Raw genomic sequence first — 24,075 nt, 5'->3', positions numbered from 1 at the left:
TATATTGGCCCGTATTATTGCTGCGGAGGATTCCCAAGTTCTCCTGAGCAGACCATCTGCTTTGCGATCCATAGGATCTTTTAATGCGGAGGAGTCCTCAAATGGGATTGAGGTCTTCTTCGCCACTTTTGCCAGCGGAACATGAATCTTGGGAACTGCATCCCATACTTTAATGTCCTCTGGGTTATAGGGCAAACGGAGTCTAAAATCCCTGGGTACCACTAGTCTCTTCTCTGCTTCTTGCCATTGTTCCAGGATCATGGAACGGATGTGGTTGTTAACGGGAAAACCCTTTGTGACCTAAGCATGTAATCCGCCAAACATCTCGTCCTGGATCGAGGTCTCCTCTGGCGTATCCTGTAATTGCATGGTGTTACGTACAGCATAAAGAAGCTCCTCTGTGTCTGCTGCAGAGAAGAGATATCTTTTTCCCCTGCTCAATGATCTGTTTCTTTCTTCCTGGTCAGAATCTTCTGAAACCTCTCCCTCGGAAGAGGGGCTAGACTCCCTCGGCCTCTTCCGTGAGGCTTGCGGTTCTGACTGAGATGTCTGGGGAAGATTCAAGCTTGAGATGGAAGCCTGAACCTCCTGCCAAATCATTGTCCTCATACTAGATAGTAACGCAGTCTGCTCATCACCCACAATCTTGGATGTGCACGATTTGCACAATGGCTTCCGCCAATTTTTTGGAAATTTAGTGGCACATATTGGGCACTTATTATTTCCAGATCTTTTCCTCTCGGATGTGGGAATGGGAGGCTCTGCCTGGGATAGATAGAGATACATATTGTAGGTAGGGAAGCAGGGGGAGGGGTGAGCCTTGTGGTATGGCTTTAACATAGCCCACTCACGTGCCCCTGAAGCTGGTCAGTCCCCTCAGGCCTGGCAGTCTCCTCCATAGTGAGGACAATCTTAGCTGTGTAGCCGAGTGCTCCTTTATCAGGATGGCCGGCAGTATACAGACCCCAATGGTGAAATTATATAGGATTTACCTGGTTGATCCTGCCCTCCTTACCGCCGCTGCGGTGACCGCGCTGCACCCCTCACCAAGGCCGGCGCTGCTGCCGGCGCCATTCTCCCACGCTGACCGCGACCGGAAGTGACGCGGCCGTAAGTGACACGGCCGCTGGACCCGGAAGTGGCCGCTTGGAAGCGGTCGCAGGAGAAGCTGCGGCCGCATGCTGGAGCTGGCTGCGCGCTGAGCGGCCATAGCCCTGACTCCCCGGCAGGCAGGCACCCGGACCGAGAGCCCCCAATGAGGAGGAAGTGGACCTGACCCCAGGAGCAGCGCTACTCTGGGGAGGCTGAGGGACCCCCCATTGCAGGTATCAGCCGCAGATTTCTTGCGTCAGGGAAGGGAAAGGCTGGGAATGGTAGCAGCCCCATCTGCACAGCACCGGAGGACACGCTTGCCGTTCCTATCCGCAGTGGGGCAGGAAAAACACTAGTGGGTGGAGTGGGGAGGGTCCTTTTAACCGCTTGTTGTTCCTGTCCCACTGAGGGTAAGAAGGACGTCCTCCAATGGTGCTGTCAGGTGGTGGACTGGAAAATGGCCTGCATGGCACGTTCGAAGACAAAAACCACTGCTGAGCAATAAGCACATAAAGGATCATCCCAGTTTTGCCAAAAAACATCTTGATGATCCCAAAGACTTTTGGGAGAATACTATGTGGACTGATGAGACCCAAGTTGAACTTTTTGGAAGTTGTATGTTCCATTACATCTGGTGTTGAAATAACAGCTTTTTAGAAAACTAATATGATACCAATAGTAAAATATGGTCGTGGTAGTGTGATGGCCTAGGGCTGTTTTCCTGCTTCAGGACTTGCTGTGGTAAATGTAGCCATGAATTCTGCAATCTACCAAAAAATCCTGAAGGAGAATGTCTGGCCATCTCAAGCTGCACTTGGGTTATGCAGCAGGCGGCGGCTGATGGTACTATTATTCCCATCAGCCTACACCTGCTGCTGCTAATACCAGTGAGAGCAGGCGGCAGCTGATGGGAGTATTCAATCACCTGCCGCCTGTGCTATAAATAAATAAAAAAAATCCAGCATGGATTCCCTTGCATTTTCTATAACGAGCCAGGCAAAACTCACAGTTGGGGGCTGCAACCCTCAGCTATCATCAAGGCAGGTTATCAGGAATAGAGGGGCTCACTACAGTTCAGTGAGTTCACCATAGATCACCAGCTGAACTGAGGTGAACTTAGTGACTTTACCAGCTTGAGAATACCATTCGTCAGCTGTCAGCTTTAGCAAGGTTGGTTGTCAAAAATGCGGGGTACCCACACAGTTTAAAAAAAAACCAAAAAACACCGGATTACGTACCGGTAATGCTCTTTTATAGAGCCACGACAGCACCCACTGAGAGAGGGGATCCGCCCCTAGGAACAGGAAACCCTACGGAGAGATAAAAGGGGCGGTCCCCCTCGCTCCCACAGTTTGGGTTACAGAGATTGCGAGGAACCGCCCACCAGTTTTAGTAGACAATTCTTTATCATTCATTATAATTTAACCATGTATAAGTACAAGAATCCACCACCCTTAACAGTGCTCATATGTACACTAATATGTAAATGGGAGGGAAGTGAAGGGGTGCTGTCGTGGCTCTATAAAAGAGCATTACCGGTACGTAATCCGGTGTTTTCTCTTCGCCACGACAGCACCCACTGAGAGACTTTCAGAGATAGTTATTTGGGGGGGATTATCGTATTAAGGACTGATCTACCGAAACACAAGTCAGTGGAGGCAGATAGATCTAATCTATAGTGACTATAGAAGGTAGAAGGAGAAGACCAGGTTGCGGCCTTACATATGAGTTCTATAGGAACCTCCGCTCGTTCAGCCCAGGATGATGCTATCGCCCGGGTGGAATGTGCCTTCACAGTCTCAGGTGGATTCTCCCCTTTAGATGAATAGGCCAGGTATATCGCCTCCCGAATCCTTCGGGATAGTGTGCCTTTTGTAACACCAGATCCTTTCCTTTGACCCTGGAAGGAAACAAAGAGAGCCCTGCTCTTCCTCCAGGCGCTAGTCCTATCCAGATAAGTTATTATAGCCCTTCTCACATCTAAAGTATGGTACTTCTCTTCCTCCTGGTCTGTAGGATTATTATAGAAAGAAGGAAGAAGGATCTCTTGAGATCTATAGAATTTTGTACACATTTTAGGTAGGTAGGAAGGGTCTGTTTTCAGGACAATTCTATCAGGAAATATTGACATAAAGGGAGGATCTACTGATAGCGCCTGTATGTCACCTACTCTTCTTGCCGATACTAACGCGACAAGAAGAACGGTCTTAAGTGAAATATATTTAATGTGAGCTAAGTCTAGAGGCTCAAATGGATGACCTGTTAAGGCTTCCAGGACCCAATTAATATCCCAAGGAGGCATCTGCGGAATCTGAACTGGCTCTGATCTCTGGCAAGCTGAAATAAATCTAGCTATCCATCTATTACCCGCAACATTGTGACTATACAAGGCCCCTATATATAGAGTATTAACTGAAAGGCCTAGGTCATGTCCTTTTTGAAGAAATTCTAGAATAGTGGAGACGGGAATTTCACTAGATAACGCCGATGGATAGAGATTTAGAAATTTCTTCCACACTCTCACATATATCAGTAGTGGATCTTTTTCTACTTGTTAACAAGGTATTAATTACACTATCGGAGAAGCCTCTTAGTTTTAACAGCTGCCTCTCAAATTCCAGGCTGTCAACCTTAGTCCCTTCACATGAGGGTGGTTGAAGGGCCCCTGGGAAAGAAGATCCTGATCCTCCGGGAGGATCCACGGATCCGAGATGGACATGGCTCTGAGCAGGGAAAACCATGGTCTTTTTGGCCAAAATGGGGCAATCAGGATTATATTTGCCCGGTCCTCCCTTATCTTCCTGATTACTGTTGGTAGAAGAATCAGAGGAGGAAAAGCGTATGCTTTCTGAAATGTCCAAGGAGTCTGAAGGGCATCGAGAATGTCGGGATTGTCGGCCCGGAACATTGAAGCGAATCTTTTTAGTTGTCGGTTTTGTCTTGTGGCGAAGAGATCTATCTCGGGTGTACCCCATTTCATAGTTATCATTTTGAAAATTTGATGATTTAGGACCCACTCTCCTTGGTGGAGGGTATGACGACTGAGGAAGTCTGCTCTTGAGTTGTCCACTCCTCTGACATGTAGCGCTGACAGGGACAGAAGATGTTCTTTGGCTATGGTTAGAATGTCTTCGGTTATAGACATGAGCGTTCCTGATCTTGTTCCTCCTTGATGATTGATATAGGCGACTGATGTCATGTTGTCGGACAGAATTCTGGTATGTGTCCCGTGTAGCTGCGGAAGGAATTCACATAGAGCATGATAGATAGCTTTTAGCTCTCTTATATTAGAAGAGTCGTCTGACTCCGTGACTGACCATAATCCTTGGACTAAATGGTCTTTTAAATGTGCGCCCCAGCCAGTAGGACTGGCATCAGTATATATTATATTTGAGGGTTTAACTACCCAGGGGACTCCACTGACCAGGTTTTTTGGATCTAGCCACCATATCAGAGATTGGATTACTTTATTAGAAAGGGAAATGTTAATATTTAAATGACCATGAGATTTTTCTTCTTCATGTAAAATTGCATACTGTAAATGCCTCGAGTGAAATTGGGCCCATGGAACCGCTGGAATACATGACGTGAAGGAGCCAAGAAGGGACATGCCTTCTCTCAAAGAAATTAGGGGTTTATCTATTACCGACTGAACTTTATTCCTAACCGTTATCTGTTTATTTTCCGGAAGGAAACATTTCTAGCTTGTAGAATCTAATATAATCCCCAGGAAAATTTGCCGAGTTGTTGGGATAAGTCTAGATTTTTCCCAGTTTATTATCCAACCCAATCTTTGCAGAGATGCTATCATATCACACAACCGTTGTTGACATTGCGAAGGAGAATTTCCTACTACTAAGATGTCATCTAAGTAGGGAATTACGAGAGTGTCTTCTAGTCTTAGATATGACATTACCTCCGCCATTAGTTTAGTGAATACTCTTGGGGCTATAGATAGCCCAAAAGGCATTGCAGTATACTGAAAGTGTCGGACACACCCATTCAATACAATCGCTACCCGTAGATATTGTTGATGCTCTGCATAAATAGGTAGATGGTAATACGCATCTTTAAGGTCGAGAACTGTCATAAAGCAATAGGGAAACAGGAGTTTAATGGTGGACCGGATAGATTCCATCTTAAAGGTTTGATTTTCTAGGTAGGTGTTTAATTTTTTAAGATTAATAATAGTTCTGAATGTTCCATCTGGTTTTGGAATCAAAAATAACGGGGAATAGAATCCCTTTCCCTCCTGTAGGAATGGAACCTCCACCAAGACTCCCTTAGCTAGGAGATTTATTACCTCCTGCTCCAATGCCTCTTGTTGTAACTGAGACTTTAATGAAGTCAATAGAAATGAGTCCGGAGGGACTCGGGAAAATTTTAATTGTAACCCAGAGGCAATAAGGTTATTTGCCCAAATATTTGCTGTTATGGCCCGCCATTCATTAGCGAAGGAGGACAATCTGCCTCCCACAGGTTTTTCTTCAAACTTGAAAGGGCGCTTCCCAAAGAACGCACCCTTTTGTTTTGTGTCTCTTGTGGCCCAGCGATCCTGGTTCTTAAACTCCTTCCTTTTATTAAATGCGGGCTTTCGGAACGCTCTCCTATAAAATGGAACGTAATTATTACTATTTGGAAAGCCTTTCTTCCTTTCCCCTGCTTTAGTTAAGATCTCATCCAGTTTGGTACCAAACAGGTACTCACCCTGACATGGGAGGCTGCATAACTTAGACTTGGTCTGAGGGTCACCTTTCCAGCCCTTAAGCCATAGGGCCCTACGTGCTGCATTGGTTAATCCTGCCGACTTGGCTGCCAGGCGTATAGAGTCGGCAGATGAGTCCGCTAGAAAGGCTGTGGCACCTCTAATTAGGGGTATAGAGGACAATAATTTCTCTCGAGAGAGACCTCCTTTCAGCCCTTCTTCCAAGTCACTCAGCCAAACAAGCATGGATCTTGCGGTGCATGTGGCTGAGATTGCCGGTTTAAAGGCCCCTGCAGAAGTCTCCCATGCTCTTTTAAGGAGCGAATCGGCTTTGCGATCTAGAGGATCTTGTAACGAGCCTGAATCCTCTACAGGCAGTAAGGATTTCTTTGATGTAGACGCCACAGCTGCGTCTACTTTTGGGGCTTTTGACCATGTTGTGAATTCTTCATCATTAAAGGGGTAGCGTCTCTTTGAGGATGGTGGTAACCCCCTCTGCCCCTGGCTTTCCCACTCTTTTTTGATCAAACTTTTTACTGCCGTTATTACCGGAAAAGAGGGTCTCTTCTTTTCGGATAGGCCAGCAAACATAATGTCTTGCTGTGTTTTAGGGACTTTAAGATCTTCTATGCCCATGGTATTGCAAACTGATCTCACCAGATTGTCAATGCCATCTGTGGGGAAGCACGTATCCTGATCCTCATCTGAGGATATCTCCTGCTGCGATCTATCTGAGTTTGCTTCCTCTAAGGCCGGCGTCACACACAGCGTAAAACAATACGGTCCGTATATTACGGCCGTAATACGCTGAAAAGTCCCGAAAAAAGTGGTCCGTAGCTCCTCCGTAGGCAGGGTGTGTCAGCGTTTTTTGCGCATGGCATCCTCCGTATGTAATCCGTATGGCATCCGTACTGCGTGGTTTTCTCGCAGGCTAGCAAAACCAACATACCGCTATAGAAGTGATCCATGTGTCCCAAAAAGAAAAGAAAATATATATATATATATATGTCAGTAGACACATATATTAGAGAGAAAAGCCGGTAATTCAGTGCGGTGTACAGTAAAATCACACTGACAGCTTACAGTAGAATAGGTAGAATAAATGTGTACACATAGAATAGGTATATATATATATATATATATATATATGTCAGTGAGACACATATATGTATATATATTAATATTTATTCCAGCGCTAGACAGCTTGAAAGCCGGTAATTCAATTACCGGCTTTTTCCTTCTCCTTCCTAAAACCCGACATGATTTGAGACATGGTTTACATACAGTAAACCATGTCTTCTCTCCATTTTTTTTGCAGATTCCACACTACTAATGTCAGTAGTGTGTATCTGCAAAATTTGGCCGTTCTAGCTCTTAAAATAAAGGGTTAAATGGCGGAAAAAATTGGCGTGGGCTCCCGCGCAATTTTCTCCGCCAGAGTAGTAAAGCCAGTGACTGAGGGCAGATATTAATAGCCTGGAGAGGGTCCACGGTTATTGGCCCCCCCTGGCTAAAAATATCTGCCCCCAGCCACCCCAGAAAAGGCACATCTGGAAGATGCGCCTATTCTGGCACTTGGCCACTCTCTTCCCATTCCCGTGTAGCGGTGGGATATGGGGTAATGAAGGGTTAATGCCACCTTGCTATTGTAAGGTGACATTAAGCCTAATTAATAATGGAGAGGCGTCAATTATGACACCTATCCATTATTAATCCAATTGTAGTGAAGGGTTAAATAAAACACAAACACATTATTTAAAATTATTTTAATGAAATAAAAACAATGGTTGTTGCAGTATTTTATTCAACGCCCAATCCAATCACTGAAGACCCTCGTTCTGTGAGTAAAAAAACATAATAAACCAACAATATACTTACCCTCCGCAGATCTGTAACGTCCAACGATGTAAATCGTTCTGAAGGGGTTAAAACATTTTGCAGCAAGGAGCTGTGCTAATGCAATGCTACTCCTCGCTGCAAAACCCCAGGGAATGAGGCTAAAAATAGATCAATGATCTATATTTAGCTTCATTTGCGGTGAGGCGCCCTCTGCTGGCTGTTCATAGATCGTGGGAAATTACCTAGAAAGCTCCCTGGCTTTCTAGGTAATTTCCCACGATCTATGAACAGCCAGCAGAGGGCGCCTCACCGCAAATAAAGCTAAATATAGATCATTGATCTATTTTTAGCCTCATTCCCTGGGGTTTTGCAGCGAGGAGCAGCCTGCATTAGCACAGCTCCTTGCTGCAAAATGTTTTAACCCCTTCAGAAGGATTTACATCGTTGGACGTTACAGATCTGCGGAGGGTAAGTATATTGTTGGTTTATTATGTTTTTTTACTCACAGAATGAGGGTCTTCAGTGACTGGATTGGGCGTTGAATAAAATACTGCAACAACCATTGTTTTTATTTCATTAAAATAATTTTAAATAATGTGTTTGTGTTTTATTTAACCCTTCACTACAATTGGATTAATAATGGATAGGTGTCATAATTGACGCCTCTCCATTATTAATTAGGCTTAATGTCACCTTACAATAGCAAGGTGGCATTAACCCTTCATTACCCCATATCCCACCGCTACACGGGAATGGGAAGAGAGTGGCCAAGTGCCAGAATAGGCGCATCTTCCAGATGTGCCTTTTCTGGGGTGGCTGGGGGCAGATATTTTTAGCCAGGGGGGGGCCAATAACCGTGGACCCTCTCCAGGCTATTAATATCTGCCCTCAGTCACTGGCTTTACTACTCTGGCGGAGAAAATTGCGCGGGAGCCCACGCCAATTTTTTCCGCCATTTAACCCTTTATTTTAAGAGCTAGAACGGCCAAATTTTGCAGATACACACTACTGACATTAGTAGTGTGGAATCTGCAAAAAAAATGGAGAGAATACATGGTTTACTGTATGTAAACCATGTCTCAAATCATGTCGGGTTTTAGGAAGGAGAAGGAAAAAGCCGGTAATTGAATTACCGGCTTTCAAGCTGTCTAGCGCTGGAATAAATATTAATATATATACATATATGTGTCTCACTGACATATATATATATATATATATACCTATTCTATGTGTACACATTTATTCTACCTATTCTACTGTAAGCTGTCAGTGTGATTTTACTGTACACCGCACTGAATTACCGGCTTTTCTCTCTAACAGCGCTGCGTATTTCTCGCAAGTCACACTGCTTGTCCGTGTGTAATCCGTATTTTTCACGCTTCCATAGACTTTCATTGGCGTATTTCTTGCGCAGTACGGTGACAAACGCAGCATGCTGCGATTTTGTACGGCCGTAGAAAGCCGTATAATACTGATCAGTAAAATACGGCAAATAGGAGCAGGGGCATAGAGAATAATTGTGCCGTATTTTTTGCGAGTTTTACGGACGTAGATTCTGCGCTCTTACGTCCGTAAAACTCGCATGTGTGACGGCGGCCTAACTCAGACGGCTGACCGGATACAGGTGAAACGTATCCTCTTTTCTCCTTAATACGTGGCTCTCTGTCAACGCTTTGTAGGGCTCGTAATTCTTCCCTATTCATGGCCCTTATATCCTCTGATTTAACTGAGGCTTCCTCACGTAACGTTGATTTTATACATGAATCACATAGCCTTTTAGTGTAACTATCCGGAAGGGGCTGGATACATAACGCACACTGCTTGTGTTTCGCTTTTTCCTTCCTTTTTGCCTATTATAAAGGGAGAGGGACAATAATCAGACTAGTGGGGTAGATGCACACTCACCCAGAAGCTGACCGATCAGGTACCGGCTGAGGAGGAGACACAGATGCAGGTGGCTTCCTTTTGGACGATCCGCTCTGCCTAGAGCGGCTGCTGCTGCTGGCATGGCTGCGAGGGGTGACGGTGGTAACCTCTAGAGAAGGTACCGCAGGCTCTCTTGCAGAATCCATTCTGGACGCCGGGATGCAGCGCCGGCGTCCTTTTCACATGGGGGCCGCCATGTTCTTCCTGTTGAACCCGGAAGTGCTAACCACTTCCGGGTCGCGGCCATATTGGATACTCCGGCGCTGTTACCGGCTTCAGCGCCGGCGTCGTCTCACTCCTCCGCACCCCGGAAGCTTACCAGCACTTCCGGGGGCATGCACTGGGCTCCACACCGCACAGGCGTCCGCCGAGGACGGCACGACGCTACCACCTGGTGCTTGCCCCGCAGACCGCCGGACATCTGCCGCGAACCGGCCCCCACGACCCGGTCTCGCGACGTCTGCCAGCAGAGGGGGGAAAACTGAATCAGCACCCCTGACGCTGCATCCAGTCCTGGAGCCCTTGCCGTCCTCACAGGTAAACTGCACAAGCGGCGTCCAGGCTGGGAATCCTCTTCTCCGTGGATCTTCCCGTAGGAACAGGAAACCAAACTGTGGGAGCGAGGGGGACCGCCCCTTTTATCTCTCCGTAGGGTTTCCTGTTCCCAGGGGCGGATCCCCTCTCTCAGTGGGTGCTGTCGTGGCGAAGAGAAAAAATTTAATTTAAAAAAAACAAGACACAACCAGCCTTGCTGAAGCTGACAGCTAAGGGTAGCAGCCCCTAGCTGTGAGTTTTGCCTGGCTGGTTATAGAAAATACAAGGGAACCCACGCTGCTTTACTTATACACAGGCAGCGGGTGATGAGTGTAATAGTCCCATCAGCTGCCGCCTGCTGTCTCTGTTATCAGTAGACTATAACTCATCATTCTCCCTTACTTGCAATGATCACTGGCAGAGCAGGGGAGAATGATGAGATGAGTGACGTCTTCAGCACCTGGCGCTGGGGAATAGTGGCAACTGTACCACCGTTTCTCAGGCACTGGTGTGCGAGATGGTTGCCACACGTGTGCCACAAGTATTACACACATGGACACGGACATCTCCAGTACCTTTTCCGGTCTAAATGACAGAGTTACTCTATGTAAAAGCTAATGCTAAAATTGGATTGCATTCGGATGCTAGGTGATAAAAACGCATTGTACTTGCATTAAAAAAAAAAAATATATATAATAATAATCGAATGTCACTTGCATGACAATCAAACGACATCGGACCGATATTTAACGGTAATGGGTATGAGTGGTAAATGATTTGCTGAGGTCTTAAAGTTATAGAGCGTTACATGCGCACAAATCCTTACATATCTAAGGAATCCAGACAGGAAATGTCCATTTTCCATACAACTCCCCAAACGTTATCACCTTCACTTTCAACTACTGTCGCCACTCCTCCATGCCATCGTTTGTTCTGGTTGCCATTGTGGTTGCCAAATGCAAGCTTGAAGTCCTGAAGTAATAAAACAAACTTTGTTAGCAAGCATGTAGGTAGATAACGAAGGTACAGTACACACATGGGATTCAACAGAATCTGTCAGCATCAAAAAGCACATTAACCCCTTCACCCCAAAGCCTGTTTTCACCTAAGTGACAGGGCCAATTTTTACAATTCTGACCACTGTCACTTTATGAGGTCATAACTCTGAAACGCTTCAACGGATCCTGGTGATTCTGACACTCTTTTCTCGTGACATATTGTACTTCATGATAGTGGTAAAACTTCTTCGATATGACTTGCATTTATTTGTGAAAAAAACAAAAATTTGTCGGAAATTATGAAAATTTAGCAATTTTCAAACTCTTAGTTTTTATGCCCTTAAATTAGAGAGTTATATCACATAATATAGTTAATAAACAACATTTCCCACATGTCTGCTTTACATCAGCACAATTTTGGAAACATAATTTTTTTTTGTTAGGACGTTATAAGGGTTAAAAGTTGACCAGCGATTTCTCATTTTTGCAACAAAATTTGCAAAACCATTTTTTTACGGACCACCTCACACTTGAAGTGACTTTGAGGGGTCTATATGACAGAAAATGCCCAAAAGTGACACCATTCTAAAAACTGCACCCCTCAAGGTACTCAAAACCACATTCAAAAAGTTTATTAACCCTTCAGGTGCTTCACAGGAATTTTTTGAATGTTTAAAAAAATTGAACATTTAACTTTTTTTTCACAAAATTTACACTTCAGGTCCAATTTGTTTCATTTTACCAAGGGTAACAGGAGAAATTGGACCACAAAAGTCGTTGTACAATTTGTCCTGAGTACGCCGATACCCCATATGTGGGGGTAAACCACTGTTTGGGCGCATGGCAGAGCTCGGAAGGGAAGGAGCGCCATTTGACTTTTCAATGCAAGATTTGCTGGAATTGAGATCGGAGCCCATGTCACGACTGCAGAGCCCCTGATGTGCCTAAACAGTGGAAACCCCCACAAGTAACACCATTTTGGAAAGTAGACCCCCTAATGAACTAATCTAGATGTGTGGTGAGCACTTTCAACCTCCAAGTGCTTCACAGAAGTTTATAATGTAGAGCCGTAAAAAAAAATTTATATTAATTTTCACAAAAAATGATCTTTTTGCCCCAAATTTTTTATTTTCCCAAGGGTAACAGGATAAATTGGACCCCAAAAGTTGTTGTGCAATTTGTCCTGAGTACGTCGATACTTCACATATGGGGATAAACCACTGTTTGAGCGCATGGCAGAGCTCGGAAGGGAAGGAGTGCCATTTGACTTTTCAATGCAAAATTGGCTGGAATTGAGATCGGACGCCATGTCGCATTTAGAGAGCCCCTGACGTGCCTTAACAGTGGAAACCCCCCACAAGTGACCCCATTTAGGAAAGAAGACCCCCTAAGGAACTTATCTAGATGTGTGGTGAGCACTTTTAACCCCCAATTGTTTCACTAAAGTTTAGAATGTAGCCTTGTGAAAATTAAAAAATCATTTTTTCTTTCCACAAAATGATGTTTTAGCCCGCAATTTTTTTTTTCCCAAGGGTAACAGGAGAAATTGGACCACAAATGTTATTGTCCAATTTGTCCTGAGTACGCTGATACCCCACATGTGGGGGGGAACCACCGTTTGAGTGCATGACAGAGCTCGGAAGAGAAGGAGCACCGTTTGAAATGCAGACTTAGATGGATTGGTCTGCAGGCGTCATGTTGCATTTGCAGAGCCCCTGATGTACCTAAACAGTAGAAACCCCCCACAAGTGACCCCATATTGGAAACTAGACCCCCCAAGGAACTTATCTAGATGTGTTGTGAGAGCTTTGAACCAACAAGTGTTTCACTACAGTTTATAACGCAGAGCCGTGAAAATAAAAAATATTTTTTTTTCCACGAAAATGATATTTTATCCCCTATGTTTTTATTTTCCCAAGGGTAACAGGACAAATTGGACCCCAAAAGTTGTTGTCCAACTTGTCCTGAGAACGCTGATACCCCATATGTTGGGGGGAACCACTGTTTGGGCACACAGGAGAACTCGGAAGGGAAGGAGCCCTGTTTTACTTTTTCAAAGCAGAATTGGCTGGAATTGAGATCGGACGCCATGTCGCGTTTGGAGAGCCCCTGATGTGCCTAAACAGTGGAAACCCCCAATTATAACTGAAACCCTAACCCCAACCCTAGCCCTAACCCTAACCCTAACGGGAAAATGGAAATAAATACATTTTTTTACATTTTATTATTTTCCCCTAACTAAGGGGGTGATGAAGGGGGGTTTGATTTACTTTTTATAACGTTTTTTTGGCGGATTTTTAGGGTTGGCAGCTGTCACACACTAAAAGACGCTTTTTATTGCAAAAAATAGTTTTTGCATCACCACATTTTGAGAGCTATAATTTATCCATATTTTGGCCCACAGAGTCATATGAGGTCTTGTTTTTTGCGGGACGAGTTGACGTTTTTATTGGTAACATTTTCGGGCAGATGACATTTTTTGATCGCTTTTTATTCCGATTTTTGGGAGGCGGAATGAACAAAAACCAGCAATTCCTGAATTTCTTTTAGGGGGGGCGTTTATACCGTTCCACGTGTGGTAAAATGGATAAAGCAGTTTTATTCTTCAGGTCAGTACGATTACAGCGATACCTCATTTATGTAATTTTTTTATGTTTTGGCGCTTTTACACAATAAAAACTATTTTATATAAAAAAAAAATTGTTTTTGCATCGCATTATTCTGAGAGCTATAACTTTTTTATTTTTCTGCTGATGATGCTGTATGGCGGCTTTTTTTTTGCGGGACAAGATGACGTTTTCAGCGGTACCATGGTTATTTATATCCGTCGTTTTGATCGCGTGTTATTCCACTTTGTGTTCGCCTGTATGATAATTAAGTAATGTTTTTTGCCTTGTTTTTTATTTTTATTTTTTGCGGTGTTCACTGAAGGGGTTAACTAGTGGGATAGTTTTATAGAGCGGGTCGTTACGGACGCGGCGATACCAAATATGTGTACATTTGTTTTTTTGTTTTTTTTTACATAAATAAATGGATTTATTGGGAAATGTTTTTTTTTTTTTATTTGGGGATTTTTTTTTATTTATTTTTTTTTACACATTCTATTTTTTTTTTTTTTGAACTTTCTAACATTGTCCCAGGGTGGGACATCTCTGTATTAGATCAGATCGTTGATCTGACACTGTGCATAGCACACTGTCAGATCAACGATCTGACATGCAGTTTAGCTGGCTCTCCAGCGCCTGCTCTCAGCAGGCGCCGGCTAGCCAGGTCACTTCATGACCCGGAAGGAGTCCGGCGGCCATCTTGGATCCGGGGACTCCTTCCGGGTCACCGGAGCAACGCTATCTCATTGCGTTGCTCCGGTGGGAGAGCGCAGGGAGCCCCCGTCCCTGCGCGATCCCCCTCTATGCCGCTGTCACTACTGACAGCGGCATCAGAGGGGTTAAATGCCCGCGATCGGCGATAGCGCCGATCGTGGGCATTGCTGCGGGGTGTCAGCTGTCATATACAGCTGACACCCGCACCCGATCACCGTGGCGCTCAGCGAGAGACCGCGGTGATCGGTGCGCCGTACTAGTACTGCTGCTGGCACAAATGCAGTGCTGGCAGCGCAGTACTAGTACGGCGCATGGCACGAAGGGGTTAAACAGATATAGCCAAGTTGTAGTGCTGCTGACCATTATTATACTAATACTAGATGGTGGCCCGATTCTAACGCATCGGGTATTCTAGAATATGTATGTCCACGTAGTATAGTGCCCAGCCACGTAGTAGAGTGCCCAGCCCATGTAGTAATAATAATAATAATTTTTATTTATATAGCGCCAACATATTCCGCAGCACTTTACAATTAAGCGGGGACATTTACAAACAATAAATTCAGTACAAGTTAAGACAATTTAAACAGTGACATTAGGAGTGAGGTCCCTGCTCGCAAGCTTACAATCTACAAGGAAATGGGGGGGACACAATAGGTGAAAAGTGCTTGTTATTTCAGGTCTGGCAATTATAATAAATAGGGATTTTCATATAAAGCTGCATTATTCGGTCATCAGCCCGTGTGTTTAAGTGCAATAGTCAAGTATTAAGTGCAGTTATGTGCATGGAGGGTGTGGAGACAGATGAATAGTAGGGTGCAGATTCACATGCAGATAATATTTGGAAGGAGGGAACAGGACAAAGTTAGTTTACTGAGTAGTTGATGTGGTAGGCTTGTTTGAAGAGATGGGTTTTTAAAGCGCGCTTGAATAGGTTGGGGCTAGGTGTCAGTCTGATCGTCTGGGGAAGTGCATTCCAGAGAGCTGGCGCAGCACGATAGAAGTCTTGGAGACGGAGGTGCGAGGTTCAGATTACAGTGGATGTTAGTCTTAAGATACCTTCACACATAACGATTTCGTTAACGATATCGTTGCAACGTCACGCTTTTTGTGAGGTACCAACGATCCCGCTAACGATCTCGTTAGGTGTGACAGCGACCAACGATCAGGCCCCTGCTGGGAGATCGTTGGGGAATGATCAGGACCTTTTTTGGTCGCTGATCACCCGCTGTCATCACTGGATCGGCGTGTGTGACGCCGATCCAGCGATGTGTTCACTTGTAACCAGGGTAAATATCGGGTTACTAAGCGCAGGGCCGCGCTTAGTAACCAGATATTTACCCTGTTTACCATTGTAAAAGAAAAAAAAAAAAACAGTACATACTGACCGCTGTGCTCTGCTTTACGGCTAGTGCTGACAGTCAGTGCGGGAAGCTGACGGCAGGGGACGTGACAGACATCGGAATGTAAGTATGTACTGGGTTTTGTTTTTTTAACATTTACAATGGTAACCAGGGTAAATATCGGGTTACTAAGCGCGGCCCTGCACTTAGTAACCCGATATTTACCCTGGTTACCCGGGGACTTTGGCATCATTGAAGACAGTTTCAACTATGCCGAAGTCTTTCCCCTGATCGTTGGTCGCTGGAGAGAGCTGTCTGTGTGACAGCTCCCCAGCGACCACACAACGACTTACCAACGATCACGGCCAGGTCGTATCGCTGGTCGTGATCATTGGTAAGTCGTTTAGTGTAACTATACCTTTAGGTCATTTGAAAACCTAACAAATACCCCTTATTCTATAGGACGCATATTCAAAAACTAAAAAGAATTAATAGTACAGCGTCCACATAAATACGTAGTCAGCACGTGTTCTACGCTATAGATATGAAGAAAGCATATACAAAAAAAAATGCGTATCTTGAACCAATCTTTATTATAGTACAAAAAATGTTACCTTAAAACCATTGAAACATACACAATTAAAATATGGTAGCCAAAAAAGTGCTCAAGCTGTGAGCCAAACAAATATATGTGGCACCACTACAGAACAACCAGCTTTACAAAGACATAATAGTATCCACATTAACATGTTCTTGAGACAGGCATAATTCTGTGTGGGAGTCAGAGAGCAGATACTTCAGATACCTAATACGGGACATCAAGCCTTGTGCAGTGGGCGGACCGATGGGCCGGGTCTCCGTCCGTATGCGGCCGGGGACTCTGTGCCCATTGTGTCGTCGGCTGCTGTGGGCGTGCCTACCTTCCCGGCCTGCACAGCTTGAGCACTTTTTTGGCTACCAGATTTTAATTGTGTATGTTTCAATGGTTTTAAAGTAACATTTTTTGTACTATAATAAAGATTGGTTCAAGATACGCATTTTTTTTGTATATGCTACCTTTAGGTCATTTGTAGAACGGAGTGCACGTGTAGGGCGATAGAGATGAGAGAGGAGATATAAGGCGGTGCAGAACTGTGGAGAGCTTTGTGGGTGAGAAAGATGAGTTTATACTGGACCCTGTAGCGAATGGTTAGCCAGTGTAATGACTGGCACAAGATGGAGGCATTGGTGAAGCGGGTGGACAGAAATATGACCCTGGCTGCCACATTCAAGATGGATTGGCGAGGAGAAAGTTTGGAAAGTGGGAGACCGATCAGAAGAGAGTTGCAGTAGTCCAGACGAGAATGAATAAGAGCGACAGTAAGAGTGAGAAAAGGTCGTATATTGCCCAGCCACGTAGTGTATTGCCCAGCCACGTAGTATATTGCCCATAAATAAAATCGCATAGCACTCGGACCAATGTTAATCTATGAGGCAGTTCTTACGATCTGTTTTCTCAGCCGTATTATACATGCAAGAGAAATCACAGCATGCGGCGACTGTCACCGTATTACGCCCGAAGTACGCCAATGAAAGCCTATGGGTGAGAGAAAAACTCGCACACCACACAGACCATCAGTGTAACTTGCGAGAAATACGCACTGGTGTCCTTTAGAAAAGGCAGTAATTCAGTGCGGTATAATGTAAAATCACACTGACAGGTTACAATAGAATAGTAGAATAAATGCATACACATAGTATGTGACAGATCAGCGGCCCTATAGGATCAGGGGTGTGTTCAGCTGTCAGTATTGTGAATGACAACTCTGCTGTCCAAACTGGCCAGGCCTGTGGGGTTTCCTCCAGGTGTCGCCCGCTCTGGGCGTTTCGCTGGCTGGCAAGGATTAGACCATTGCCAGGTGTAGCTCAGCTCAAGTGTTGTGTGCTTGCAATGTGCTTGAGTTTATATTCTAACTAGATGGTGGCCCGATTCCAATGCATCGGGTATTCTAGAATATGTACTTATGTATGTATAGAGCAGCCACATAGTATATAGGAGCCATGTAGTATATAGCAGACAAATACTACGTGACCTGTGCTATATACTATGTGGCTGCTATATACATACATATTGTAGAATACCCGATGCGTTAATACAGGCCACGCAATATATAACAGTGGCCACGCAGTATATAACACTGGCCACGTAATATATTGCACAGCCCACGGAGTATATCACACAGCCACATGGTATCTAATACAGCCCACATAGTATACAGCAGTGTGGGCACCATATCCCTGTTAAAAAAAAAAATAAAAAAAAGTTATATACTCACCCCTTGGGATCCACCGAAGCTCCGGCGATAGGCGCGCGGCTGTCGCCATCTTCCATTCCCAGGATGCATTGCGAAATTACCCAGATGACTTAGCGGTCTCGCGAGACCGCTAAGTCTTCTGGGTAATTTTGCAATGCATCGCCAGGAACCGAAGACGGCGGCAGGTGCGAGCGGCTCGGCGGACTACGGAGGGTGAGAATAGCAGGTTTTTTGTTTTTTTTAAATTATTTTTAATATTACATTTTTTTACTATTGATGCCGCATAGGCAGCATCAATAGTAAAAAGTTGGGGACACACAGGGTTAATAGCAGTGGTTCGGAGTGCGTTACCCACGGCATAACGCGGTCCGTTACCACCGGCATTAACCCTGTGTGAGCGGTGACTGGAGAGGAGTATTCCGGCGCCGGGCACTGACTGCGGGGAGTAAGGAGCGGCCATTTTCTTCCAGACTGTGCCCGTTGCTGATTGGTCGTGGCTGTTTTGCCGCGACCAATCAGCAACTTGGATTTCCATGACAGACAGAGGCCGCGACCAATGAATACCTGTGACAGAAAGAAAGACAGACGGAAGTGACCCTTACACAATTATATAGTAGATCTTTGTTGCCCGACATTGCCTTTGACCATCAATTTGCCTAGCCCCTTTGTCTTGATCTGCTACCTTCTCAGAACGTGACCCTGGACTGTGACCTGACAATGCTTTTGTCTCCCCCTGTGTATGAAGTACCCAACTGGCTCTTCACCATGGCTATTCATTTCCTGGATTCTCGGCTTGTCTGTGAGAAGTGACTTAGGCCTGGTTCACAATAGCGTATCTGTGTGCAGCGTATGATCCTCACGCGTCCATATCTTTAACATGGTGTACGCAGGGACATGCGTTTGCATGCATTCGCATGTGGATGCGTACGCATGCGGGTTTGTGGTGAACATAACATGTTGCATTTTTGATGCGTCAAATATTGCGCAATCATGCGCATGATTGCGTATAAGTGTGTCAAAAAACACATTACTGTCTATGGGAACACATTGGTATGGAAAGACATGCGTACGCACGCGTTCGATATGCATGCGTACTTCAGACTGCGCATGTCCAGGAAATGATGTCACCACCACCTCCACATGTGCATAAAAAACGCAAACGCATGCCAAAATGCATTTAACCGCATGCACACACAGCGTTTTTTTTGGCATCATGAATAAGATGATGCGGAGGCGTAAGCATGCTTTTGCATACGCAGATACGCTGCGCACAGAAAAGCTAATGTGAACCTAGCCTTAGCATCACAGCTGTCAGATTTGTTCACTCCAAAAAAGAAAAGAATGTCCAGCTTCACCGAATCCGTAAAAAAAGAGTTTTCTTTATTCAAACTTTGAACATAGAGGATACTGACTTCAGCACGAACCATATGGGTAAGAATCTCAACGTGTTTCTGGAGACTAAGCTCCCTTAATCATGTCAAACTCTTTTTTACAGATTCGGTGAAGCTGGATATTCTTTTCTTTTTTGGACTGTATACGCCTGGACACAGCGGGTCCGTGCTCCCGAAGATTGGTTTATGCATCACGGATGAGCTGTATTTTTCTTCTTTCTAAGATTTATTTCACTGACTCAGACTTGAAGTGCAGACTTTGAGTCGACACTCAAATCAATATCAAGCATATAGCCACAATTTTGCACAAACCACTCGGTCTGAGGAAAAAAAAAAATGACACTTGATTATCTCTATAGACTATCATATGTACCAGTGCGATCTGTGAAATAAATGGATAGCACCTTTATGTGAAAAAGTGATATTAATGATCCTTTAGGTCTCATTCAAACGTCAGTTTTTTTTTTCCACCTACGGTAAAAACAGACCTAGTTTCATCACTTGTTATCCGAGTTTTAGTTTTCACATGTTTTTTTCGTATGTGAAAAAAATAAATAAATTCTCCACCAACCTTTTAAATAGTCTGAACAAAACAGATTTTTTTCATGGACCCATTGATTTGCATTGCCGAGTTTGATCCGACACTCGAATTTTGCACAAACCACTCAGTCTGCAAAAAGTCATGGACATGTGAACATCCCCATACACTATCATATGTAGGAGTGTTATTATTGAAAAACTGGGACTGAACTAGTATAAGAAAAAAAACTGATGTCTGAATGAGTCCTAATGGACTGCTTAGTAAAAGTCAGAGTGATATTTTTGGCTGGCTGATGAAATGGATGTCGTGACATCTTGGAAAGTAGGAGGCTGAGCAGGTTGGGATCGCGTATCCGCATATCAAGGACTAGATGGTATGATCTGATCAACAAGCAGACTACTTGCAGCAGCCAACAAGCGCTCTGTTCATAGGACTGCAGCACAGGCAAGAGGGTGAGCTGAAAGATTATACACGCATGTCCAGAACCAGGGTTTAATGCCATGGTCACACATTCAGTGTTTGGTCAGTATCTGTAAGCCAAAACCAGGAATGGGTGATAAATACAGAAGTGATGACGTGTTTCTATTACACTTTTCCTCTGATTGTTCCTCTCCTGGTTTTGGCTTACAGATACTGAGGTAAAATACTGACTGAATGTGTGAACGTGGTCTAATTCTCTGATGGGTGCTTACTGTAGATTAGGCACTAAAACTAGCGGACGTACCGTATTTTATTTTAGTAAAAACTCCACATGCGGGCATTGCAGCTTTCCTTGCTATGGAAACAGTGGATGTCACTGTGAATGGTCACATCTGAAAATTCTAAAGTAAAGTTTCACTGCAGAGCTTTATGGTGGGGGGCATTGTGCGCAGCGGGTAGAGCCAGAGAGTTGCCAACCTATCAATAAGGCTACGTTCACACTAGCGTTGTGCGCCGCTGCGTCGGCGATGCAACGCACGCAAAAACGCAGTAAAACGCACGCAAAAACGCTGCGTTTTGCGACGCATGCGTCGGTTTTTGCCAAAAATCGGACGCAAGAAAAATGCAACTTGTTGCGTTTTCTTGGTCCGACGCGGCAAAAAAGACGCATGCGTCGCACAACGCAACAAACAAAAACGCATGCGTCCCCCATGTTAAGTATAGGGACGCATGCGTCGCCGACGCAAACCCGACGCACATTAGCTTAACGCTAATGTGAACGTAGCCCAAGTCCAGAATCTGGGAGCAGAAAAAGAAGAAGTTGTCAGGTCTCAGCCACGCTCTACTTTCTCCACCCTTCTGTCTGACCTCGGTACAGGAAAGCGACGCTCTATAGGATTAGCAGGTGGCATGGTGGGCCAGTTCTACCAAGCTCTGGTTGTATATCTCAAATACTAGCAACCGTCAGGAAAGTCTTATAAAAGTTCAGTATGGTGGGATCATACATGTACAGACATGTACAGACTGAGCCCATGTGTCCATTAGTAGCCCTCATATTGTGGTAGGTTGAATCTCACAGGCTTTAACCCCTTTACCCCCAAGGGTGGTTTGCACGTCAATGACCAGGCCAATTTTTACAATTCTGACCACTGTCCCTTTATGAGGTTATAACTCCGAAACGCTTCAACGGATCCTGGTGATTCTGACATTGTTTTCTCGTGACATATTGTACTTCATGATAGTGGTAACATTTCTTTGATAGTACCTGCGTTTATTTGTGAAAAAAACAGAAATTTGGCGAAAATTTTGAAAATTTCGCAATTTTCAAACTTTGAATTTTTATGCAATTAAATCACAGAGATATGTCACACAAAATACTTAATAAGTAACATTTCCCACATGTCTCCTTTACATCAGCATAATTTTGGAACCAATTTTTTTTTTGTTAGGGAGTTATAAGGGTTAAAAGTTGACCAGCAATTTCTCATTTTTACAACACCATTTTTTTTTTTTTTAGGGACCACGTCTCATTTGAAGTCATTTTGAGGGGTCTATATGATAGAAAATGCCCAAGTGTGACACCATTCTAAAAACTGCACCCCTCAAGGTGCTCAAAACCACATTCAAGAAGTTTATTAACCCTTCAGGTGTTTAATAGGAATTTTTGGAATGTTTAAATAAAAATGAACATTTAACTTTTTTACACAAAAAATTTACTTCAGCTCCAATTTGTTTTATTTTACCAAGGGTAACAGGAGAAAATGGACCCCAAAAGTTGTTGTCCAATTTGTCCTGAGTACGCTGATACCCCATATGTGGCAGTAAACCACTGTTTGGGCGCATGGGAGAGCTCGGAAGGGAAGGAGCGCCGTTTGACTTTTCAATGCAAAATTGACAGGAATTGAGATGGGACGCCATGTTGCGTTTGGAGAGCCACTGATGTGCCTAAACATTGAAACCCCCCACAAGTGACACCATTTTGGAAAGTAGACCCCCTAAGGAACTTATCTGGATGTGTGGTGAGCACTTTGACCCACCAAGTGCTTCACAGAAGTTTATAATGCAGAGCCATAAAAATAAAACAAAAATTTTTTCCCACAAAAATTATTTTTTAGCGCCCAGTTTTGTATTTTCCCTAGGGTAACAGGAGAAATTGGACCCCAAAAGTTGTTGTCCAATTTGTCCTGAGTACGCTGATACCCCATATGTGGGGGGGAACCACCGTTTGGGCGCATGGGAGGGCTCGGAAGGGAAGGAGCGCCATTTGGAATGCAGACTTAGATGGAATGGTCTGCAGGCGTCACATTGCGTTTGCAGAGCCCCTAATGTACCTAAACAGTAGAAACCCCCCACAAGTGACACCATTTTGGAAAGTAGACCCCCTAAGGAACTCATCTTGATGTGTTGTGAGAGCTTTGAACCCCCAAGTATTTCACTACAGTTTATAACGCAGAGCCATGCAAATAAAAAATATTTTTTTTCCACAAAAATTATATTTTAGCCCCCAGTTTTGTATTTTTCCAAGGTTAGCAGGAGAAATTGGACCCTAAATGTTGTTGTCCAATTTGTCCTGAGTACGCTGATACCCGATATGTGGGGGGGAACCACCGTTTGGGTGCATGGGAGGGCTCGGAAGGGAAGGAGCATCATTTTTTTTTGTGGGGATATTTTAGATGTTTTTAATATTTTGCATCAATAAAAGTTTACCTTTTGTACATTTATATTTTGTGGTGTGCGGTCTTCTTAGAGTGGCTCTTTCTCCTTTTTTTCTGGTTTATGTTGTTTGCCACTTCTCCGCACCCCTGATACCATTTAATTTATTACAGTGTTGTGCGTCGACATTTGCTTCTTGTATCATTTGGAATGCAGACTTAGATGGATTGGTCTGCAGGCGTCACATTGCGTTTGCAGAGCCCCTAATGTACCTAAACAGTAGAAACCCCCCACAAGTGACCCCATATTGGAAACTAGACCCCTCAATGAACTTATCTAGATGTGTTGTGAGAACTTTGAACCCCCAAGTGTTTCACTACAGTTTATAACGCAGAGCCGTGAAAATAAAAAATCTTTTTGTTTTCCCACAAACATTATTTTTTAGCCCCCAGTTTTGTATTTTCCCAAGGGTAACAGGAGAAATTGGTCCACAAAAGTTGTTGTCCAATTTGTCCTGAGTACGCTGATACCCCATATGTGAGGGTAAACCCCTGTTTGGGCACACAGGAGAGCTCGGAAGGGAAGGAGCACTGTTTTACTTTTTCAACGCAGAATTGGCTGGAATTGAGATCGGACGCCATGTCGTGTTTGGAGAGCCCCTGATGTGCCGAAACAGTGGAAACCCCCCAATTATAACTGAAACCCTAATCTAAACACACCCCTAACCCTAATTCCAACGGTAACCCTAACCACACCTCTAACCCTGACACACCCCTAACCCTAATCCCAACCCTATTCCCAACTGTAAATGTAATCTAAACCCTAACCCTAACTTTAGCCCCAACCCTAACTGTAGCCCCAACCCTAACCCTAACCCTAACCCTAGACCTAACCCTAGCCCTAACCCTAACCCTAGCCCTAATAGGAAAATGGAAATAAATACATTTTTTTTTATTTTTCCCTAACTAAGGGGGTGATGAAGGGGGGTTTGATTTACTTTTATAGCGAGTTTTTTAGCGG

At 44.3% G+C, this 24,075-nt stretch overlaps 1 protein-coding gene across 1 annotated transcript in view; it reads right to left on the bottom strand.

Annotated features, from left to right (window-relative positions):
* GGCT (gamma-glutamylcyclotransferase) overlaps positions 1 to 24,075 on the bottom strand; it is a 55,010-nt gene that overhangs the window by 12,315 nt on the left and 18,620 nt on the right. The window contains exon 2 of the mRNA XM_069730048.1: positions 10,923 to 11,068. Coding sequence (XP_069586149.1) covers positions 10,923 to 11,068 — 146 coding nt within the window. The remainder of the gene's footprint in view (positions 1 to 10,922; positions 11,069 to 24,075) is intronic.

Source organism: Ranitomeya imitator, chromosome 6, assembly GCF_032444005.1.
Source record: "Ranitomeya imitator isolate aRanImi1 chromosome 6, aRanImi1.pri, whole genome shotgun sequence".
NCBI classification, from domain to species: domain Eukaryota; kingdom Metazoa; phylum Chordata; class Amphibia; order Anura; family Dendrobatidae; genus Ranitomeya; species Ranitomeya imitator.
The sequence above is the reverse complement of the archived record's forward strand: the minus strand, read 5'-3'. Positions and strand labels throughout refer to the sequence as shown.